This window comes from Solanum tuberosum, unplaced genomic scaffold (genome assembly GCF_000226075.1).
Source record: "Solanum tuberosum cultivar DM 1-3 516 R44 unplaced genomic scaffold, SolTub_3.0 scf00603, whole genome shotgun sequence".
Taxonomy (NCBI): Eukaryota; Viridiplantae; Streptophyta; class Magnoliopsida; order Solanales; family Solanaceae; genus Solanum; species Solanum tuberosum.
The window spans coordinates 137,072-145,878 of NW_006239544.1; the positions used below are offsets into that span (position 1 = coordinate 137,072).

General features: G+C 34.8%; 1 protein-coding gene across 1 annotated transcript in view; it reads left to right on the plus strand.

Annotated features, from left to right (window-relative positions):
- Positions 1-842: 842 nt before the first annotated feature.
- The window catches only part of LOC102592449 (protein CIA1), an 11,299-nt gene continuing 3,334 nt past the window's right edge, over positions 843-8,807 (plus strand). The window contains exons 1-7 of the mRNA XM_006366309.2: positions 843-1,245; positions 1,980-2,126; positions 2,429-2,647; positions 2,795-2,859; positions 4,327-4,392; positions 4,519-4,581; positions 8,315-8,377. Coding sequence (XP_006366371.1) covers positions 1,054-1,245; positions 1,980-2,126; positions 2,429-2,647; positions 2,795-2,859; positions 4,327-4,392; positions 4,519-4,581; positions 8,315-8,377 — 815 coding nt within the window. The 5' untranslated portion in view covers positions 843-1,053. The remainder of the gene's footprint in view (positions 1,246-1,979; positions 2,127-2,428; positions 2,648-2,794; positions 2,860-4,326; positions 4,393-4,518; positions 4,582-8,314; positions 8,378-8,807) is intronic.

Below are 8,807 nucleotides of genomic sequence, written 5' to 3' on the forward strand. Positions count from 1 at the left end.
AAATTCTCATTTTTAACTCCATAATGCATTAATAGAACATTTAAGGGAGCATCGTAATAATCTTGAAAATTGAGTATTTATGTAATATTTATGTAATTGTATTTCATTAATGGTTTCACTTTAATTTGAATTGTCCATTAATTCGTATACCATATAAAGTTGCTTGCAATTTATGTTATTTGAAAATTTAGAATAAAATATAATTTTTATTAAATAAAGAATTTGAAAAATAAAAATATAATATCACATGAAAATTATATAAAATGATTATTTGAAAAGAAGAAGAAATGATATATATGAAATAAGAAAATAAAAATGAAATAAAAATAATAATATAATATTGAGGAGAGAGAAGAAGATTCTTTTTAGAGAGTAAAATAGAGAATTGAGTTGAAGTTTATTGTCCGAAAAAAATAGAGAGCTCTATAAAATAGAGTATAAGGTTTGAGATCCCTTAATATCTAATTTGTGTAAGATGGCTGAGATGTTCAGTCGACTCCCTCCCCTTTGTGGGGGTCCCGACCCCTACGAGTGAACAGAAAAGGGAGGAGGAAAGAGGCCCTGGTGAACCTTGTTAGACGAGCCTTAATTGTTTGACGTTGCATGTTTATGATGTAAGTCTCACAGAACTAAGTTCCACACATAAGTCTCAGAATGTTTTGCCAGAGCCTCACCCCGGAGCAAGCTTGGGGCGAGTTCCAACCCTGTCTTTTAAAACACAAAATTTATTCTCTTCTAATATTAATAAAGTGAAAACAAAAAAGATCAAGAATTAATTAATTAAAAGAAAACCATTTGTGAATTTATTATTTAATAAATAATAGAAGTATAAGAAGAATTAATGAAAAATTAAAAAAAAATGAGCTGAAGCTCTTCTTCGCGTCAACCAAAAGAGGAAGCCGAAAATAATACATCCGCCCCTGGTGACTGCAGTCATCTAAACCCTCCACCAATCACGGCGGCGCGTGTCCTATCCTGAACTATCGACCTACCTACTCCGCCACTTAATTGGGCAACACAGAGGTTTGCAATCACAGCTCCACCGTTTTTACTATGAATTTTGAGGATGAAGACTATGAACTGAGAGAGATTCAGAAGCTTGAAGGCCACACCGATAAGGTTTGGAGCGTCGCTTGGAAACCGGCTACCGGAATCAATGGTATTCCAGCTGTATTCGCTTCCTGCAGCGGCGATAAAACCGTACGAATCTGGGAAGAGAACTCCACAGGCTCTTTCCAGTGTCAGGTTTGGTTTTTGTCTAGTCATAAGCAAAATCAAAGCTTTTGCTAAATTTGAATTTTGGATACTTGGAGTAGGTAGTAAAGAAATTCTATGTTGGAATAGACAAAACATTTATTGGCATGAAAATATCACTTTCTGGTTGATATACCACGGAAAACTAATACTTGATCAAAGTGAAAAATTAACAGTAGTGTTTGACAATCTTGAATTTGCTCTACGATCAGTGGATACTAAGTAAAGAGCTGCAATAAAAATCCATTTTTCTCTCTAGTAATTAGTAATCTAAAATTTGTTAATAACTTGTTTACTATGAAGTATCAGTTTAGTCCAAGAAAAATAAAAAATATGAAGTAGTAGAAATTAGTTCTTCACATGGAAGAAGTTTATGCACTGGAACTATATCGACAAAGGAGTTACTTATGAGAGTATCAGCTTCAAATCTGTTGTGTTAGATTCTGCTTTAGTTCTTTGATCTTTATTCTGAGATTTGGTAAGTTTCTCCTTTTATGAATTATTATTTACTTATGATAGTTGATTAAATTTATTAGAAAGCACACATGGGGTTGTGCAGCCACAAAGCAAGGTGTACATTTTTTCCATCTTCCTTTTTTCTTCTTCCTCTAGTAGTCTTTCCATGCTCAAGAGATAAAATGGCCTTCATCCTCTAGCTATAGTAACTTTTCAGCCTATAAGAATAAAAACCAAGCTGTAGTGACTATTTGAAGGAAATTTTGCAGGCTGTTTTGGAGGAAACACATACGCGGACTGTTAGATCATGTGCATGGTCACCGTCGGGCAAATTTTTGGCAACAGCTAGCTTTGATGCCACCACTGCTATTTGGGAAAATGTTGGGGTTGACTTTGAGTGTGTCTCCACTTTGGAGGTACAGTTACCTTTTGGCTTCCGTCTCTCTTTCATTTTTATTACCTCGGCTCTAACAATAACCTCCACAAAGTAGGCAAAACTAATATCTTCTGTTCGTTAATATCTTATGCATATCACAACATAAACTTCAGAAGAGAATTTGTTACCTGTGGAATTGTGCTTAATCCTTTAATTTGGCTGATAGTGCTTTGTGATCCTAATTTACATTTACTTTTATATTTGACCTTTTTCATTTTCTTTAATGGGCAACAAATCTACTTAACTCTTGTCTGCCTTATTTTTCTTACGGATAATGTTCAGGGTCATGACAATGAAGTGAAAAGCGTTTCTTGGAATAATTCAGGCTCACTGCTTGCGACATGTGGACGAGATAAGTCGGTTTGGATATGGGAAGTGTTGCCTGGAAATGAGTTTGACTGTGTTTCAGTGTTACAAGGACACACACAAGATGTTAAGATGGTTCAGTGGAATCCATCTATGGATACTTTGTTCTCATGTAGTTATGATAACACCATTAAGGTATAAGGTTTAACTTTTCATCCCGCCCCCCCATCTCTCTCTGTTTTTGTTGAGAGAGATTATTGCTTGCTTTTCATACCCTTATTACAGGTATAGAATTGCTTGTAAGTTATAATATCTAATCTCTAGTGGTGCTTGAAACTGCAGGTTTGGGTAGAGAATGGCGATAGTGATGATTGGCATTGTATTCAAACTTTGGGTGAATCTAATAGGTAAGAGTCGTTATTGGGCAAAACAGAATCTTAAATTTATTGTACCCCAGTATTGATTCAAATCCCATTCAAAAAACACTAGAGATTTTCTCCAGCGGCCGAAGTCTTAGTAAGTAGAGTTCCCTAGCACCTGTATTGGCGGGAGGTGGTAAGGGCCGGATGATTATTCGAGGTGTGCACAAGTCGGTTCAGACCACTGTTATAAAAAAATGTTGAATCTTGAATTTATTGTATTTGCTAGTGGAGAAAAAATTGACCACTTAAACTATGTTTTTTTTTATGACACCACTTAAACTATGTCATCAAGGTGGTGATTATATTCTTAGTGTTGTAAGCCCTCCTTTATGTAGATTAGCCATATTTTATTGAAATGAGGTGACTTTCTTAGTGTGTAACATGTAGCTAATTTAATGTAGGTTATTAACACCTCCTCTGTCCGAAATTGACAAGTTTTGAGAATGAGAACTTCCTAGTGATCATTTGCAGAATATGTGGGATCATAGGTTTTAAATGTTTTTAGGTATAAACAGATGGAAATCTTGCTTGGTAATTTACAAATTAGTTTATCATCATTCAGGAAGATCTCATTATAAGAGTCAATATGAAGTTAAATTTTTGGGGGAAAGAGACAGAGAAGTAGTTGGATAGGTGTCTTAACATGGATGAACACTTGCATGCATTAGAGCAAGTGGACTTATTTAGGCCCAAGTTTACGATTTTTTTGAGTTTCTTAGAGTGAAGTTTTATCCTTGTTTTGTCCTAAAGAAGTTTGCATGTATGAGATTTAAAGAAAACTGTGTCAACAAGCCGAATCCTTTCTTGATGTAAAGAAACACGGAAAGCGATAGCTGTAACATTCATTTACTAAATTATTCTTGAACTCATGAAATTTATTTATTTATGGGTGAGGAAATATCTTCTTTCGAGCTGCTCTTACGAGTTTGCTCGGAAATGACAGGATAATGTTGTATGATAAATGGATGAAGTATTTTCAGTAATTCTGGCCACCACCAGTTGATTGGATAAAAAATGTTGGTGATCCCTCAGTTATTTTCCCTTTTGGTGGTATATTTGTGTCTAGATAGTGTGTAAATATATCTTTTCTCCCGACAAACCTTTCATTATGCGATTATTTGAAAACTTCATATAATAGTCATATATTAGATTGCTGTTTTAGAGTGTCTGAATTCACTTGTAAAACCTTTTGTATAAGCTCTTGCACTCATCCTACTGACAGTGAAAAGGGGTCCATATGTACCCATATCAATGGAATGATTCAGGCATTTAAAAGTTCTGCTCTCAAATTTGTGCCGTCTTGACTGCTCTTTTACTGGTTTATCATATTTCCTCATTGGCCTAAAATGTCAGTATGTGGCCTATAACAAGCAGTATGAGTGTTTTAGGGTATCGATAACTCTGCTTTAAGATGTTTTGGGAGCTTATGTCACTACATGGTTGAACTTTCAGTGGACATACATCTACTGTCTGGTCTCTCACTTTCAATGCTAGTGGAGACAAAATGGTTTCATGCAGGTATGTTTTTCTTTCTGCTGAATTCATTTTAAAATATATGCTCTGAAGTCTCTGGTGTATCTTGAATAGGATAGTTCTTACAGTAACTACTTAAATAGAGTTTACATTGAATTCTGTGACTTGCAGTGATGACCTTACCATTAAGGTATGGACTAGCAAAATGCAGGAATGGGATCAAAATGCACCTTGGTAAGTGTGATATTATCCTCCCTTTTCTAAGCATATAACCTCCCTTTTCTAAGCATATAATGTTATCCTATATAGTTGATTCATCCATAAGATAAGGAGTGGCACGACATAATGCAGGATTGGTATCAAACTGCACCTTGTGAACTAAGGGCCGTTTGTCCATGATTTGTTTGGTAATCAGGTTAATTTGAAGTTCAAATTTTGCTTGGACATGCAATTTGAATCTCAAAAGTTGGTACTTTTTCTCATAAACATGATAACCCCACAATTTGTGAAAATTATCAAAACTTTCCCAACACTTATACAATCTTCCCAAATGAGCAAACCATAATTAGTAAACAAAGTATTGGAAGCACCGCATTAATAGATCGTAAATCTTTGTGTTCCTTTTATAAATAAGATAAATGCTTGCAATTACAAATGTTAATATACACATAGTTTTACAAAGATCCATTGGCCCAATAAATCGACAAAAGTAATAACTAGCAATTCTTTAATATAGTCCTCCCCTCATGTATGGTATCTGTTAGAATATGAATAGGTTTATACAATCCTATTAGAATAGGAATTGGTTTACACAATCTTATTAGAATAGGAATAGGTTTATACAATCCTATTTAGAATAGGAATATGAATACAAATAGGAATATGAATAGTAAATAGTATCCTACTTGGTAAAGGATTATATTCTAGTGTCTATAAATAGGGTCTCAATGTAATAATGTAGATACAATAACAATTCAATAATATTCTTTTCCTATATTTCTCACATGGTATCAGAGTCTCTACGATCTTGGTAGAAAATCAAAGAGCTTCCGCTGCTAGCGGGTGGCCATTACCCATATATGTTGCCCGTCTGGCCAACAATTATGTTGGCAAAAGATGGGTCACCGTGTATCTTTCCGGTGACTATTTTCTCATATTTAATTTATGTAAGCACCGTGCCATCATTCTCCGAACTTCCACTGCCGGTGGGTGGCACCCATATATGCTGCTCGTCTAGCCAATGATTATGTTAGCAAAAGTTGGGTTACCATGTATCTTTCTGGTGACTATTATCTCATATCTAATTTGTGTAGCACCGTGTCATCATTCCGGTGACTACTTTGTTATATCTAATTTGTGTAGCACCGTGCCATCATTCCGGTGACTACTTTGTTATATCTAATTTGTGTAGCACCGTGCCATCATTCCGGTGACTACTTTGTTATATCTAATTTGTGTAGCACCGTGCCATCATTCCGGTGACTACTTTGTTATATCTAATTTGTGTAGCACCGTGCCATCATTCCGGTGACTACTTTTTCATATTTAATTTTTGTAGCACTGTGCCATCATTTCGGTGACTACTTTTTCATATTTAATTTGTATAGCACAGTGCGATCTTTCTGGTGACTACTTTTCATATCTAGTTTGTGTAGCACTGTGCCATCATTCCAGTGACTACAATTTTATATATAATTAGTGTAGCACCGTGCCATTCTTCCGATGACTATCTTTTTTGCATATCTGATTTGCGTAGCACCGTGCATCTCTCCGGACTACTTTTTATATATAATTGTGTAGTACCGTGGATTTTTCCGAACTATTTTCTCATATCTGAGTTGCATAGCATCATGTGCTTTTCAGTGACTCCTCAGATTTGATTTGCATAGTTCCATTCGTCTTTCCGGTGACTCCTCAAATCTGATTTGCGTAGGGTTGAGCCATCATTCCAACCTACCCGTATAATTTTCTTTTTCAGTAGGGTCGTGCCATCATTCCGACCCTACCCATTATTATTTCTCTTTTTCAATGGGGTCGTTCCATCAATTCGAACTATCCTATATAATTTCTATTTTCTAGTTGGGTCGTGACATCATTCCGACCCTACCCATATAATTTTATTTCTTAGATTGTGACCACTTTCAACCATCAAATCTAACTCTCCCGCGTATGAGCATGTGCCGACCAATTTTTCGGTGACTTTCTTGTTTAATATCGACTTATCTATTGATTCCAACATGATCCACATACTTTATACTAGATTTTGAGCTCTTTGTTGCTCAAGGGGAGTTTAGTAGTCTTGTATGTCGATTATGTGAGTCACTCTATGGTCTGAAATAGTCTTTGCAAGTTGGTTTGGGAAGTTCAACACTGTAAATCACTCTGTGTTTTATCGGCATTATGCATCAAATCCAGTATTTAATGAGAAGACAAGCACATTGAGATTGATTGTCAATTTTGTGAAGTCGACTGATCAACTTGCATGTATCTCACCAAGCCCCTCATTGGTCCTCATATTAATTACATATGTAACAAGCTAGGTACATGAATCGTATGCACTAGCTTGAGGGGGAGTGTTAGAATATGAATAGGTTTATACAATCCTATTAGAATAGGAATTGGTTTACACAATCTTATTAGAATAGGAATAGGTTTATACAATCCTATTTAGAATAGGAATATGAATAGTAAATAGTATCCTACTTGGTAAAGGATTGTATTCTAGTGTCTATAAATAGGGTCTCAATGTAATAACGTATACACAACAACAATTCAATAATATTCTTTTCCTATATTTCTCACAGTATCGACGATCTCTTCACATCGAGCATGAGTCTTACTACTTTAAAATTATGCTTATTTTTTTGCAAAATATAAACTTATGGATCTAGTTTTAATTTTTTTAAAAATTGAAATCACAAACTTAGAATTGAAATTGTACTCTTATGAGAATTTGAGATTTGAAATCATGATTTGAAGTGTAAGTTTGTTTAAATGTCATAACAAATGCTAATATCAAATCAAAATTTCGAATTTGAGCTCCAAATTGCATGGCCGAACGCCTACTAGTAATCAAGTGTGCAAGATATTAAAGCCTTATGGCTTTTGTTTGACAACTGGTGTGTGATCTCTTCTGTTTCATGACTTTTACCTTGTTTGTTAGTGTTTGTAGTTAAGAAGTATTTACTTTTATATCCTAAACCAAAACATTAAAAGATATTTTTTCGTGTAAGGTACTGTAGCAGGGTGCCCGTATGTAGTTAAGAAGTATTTACTTTTATATCCTAAACCAAAACGTTAAAAGATATTTTTTCATATAAGGTACTGTAGCAGGTGCCTTAATGAGCCATCCTTATTTGTCCCTGGGCAATGTAATTATGCAACAACATGCTCAGTTTTACACGATTCAGCCACCACTTAGACATGTAGATTCCAGTAAATTCCTTTTGTATAAATATTATAATGCCAATTTGTTTCCAAAAGAAAAGGTTTGTATAATTTGAATATCAGTTAATGCATTAGGTGGACAATGATTTTTGTTCAGCTAAGACAACATTTATTCGTTTGTTCAAATTTTTCCTCATGTGGTCATGCCAAGAATGGTCCTCATTCGATTGGTGAACTATGTTCGATGTAGTTGTTCTTGTTGAAGTGTGTGATCATCTCATCTAAATTTTTAAGCTGTTAGATAGAGCATGCTTTTATTTACTTCCTTATGTCCTTAATACACTGGCCTGATTCTTTTTCATGGCGAAGAAGCGTGTGGAAATTTTCTCTTTTTAAAAAAAAATAATGGTCGGTGGTGAGACTTGAACACCATTTTAAAGTGTATGGCCATCTCGTTTAAAAGCTTAAACTTTTATAGAGAGGATACTTTTATTCACTTAATTATTATTTCAACAGTTCTTGGTAGTTACTATGTTTGCCAACTCCTGATTAGCAACCATCTCCTTTTTGTGCTTGTCAGGAAACATGTCTGCACCCTATCTGGATATCATGATAGGACAATTTTCTCAGTTCATTGGTCAAGGTAGCTTCTCTATGACCCTGTTTGGATGGGCATAAAGCTTCTTTTAAGTTCTTTTCAGCTTTTTGGAGTGTTGAGCAAAATTCAGAGTAACTTTTAAGTTGAGTGCTTTTAAGCCAAAAGCAATAAGTTGGCAATTGTGTCACTTCAGCTTAACAAACTTTTTTGCTTTGATTAATCTGTTAACTTTTTTATCATAAATAATTATTTTTATCCAATATAAATCAACTCCAGGACTTGAAGCTTAAAAGCTACTTATATTCAGCCAATCAAAACAGGTTCTATATCTATTTTCTTATCATACTCATGCTAATGTATGCTTTCCCTTTTTGAAACCCCTAATATTACCTTTCTCTGATAAGGTTTTCCTTTTGTCCTTTTTCTTAAAGTGTGTTGTTAGGTTTTTTTTTTTTTTGGGGGGGAGGGGGGGGGA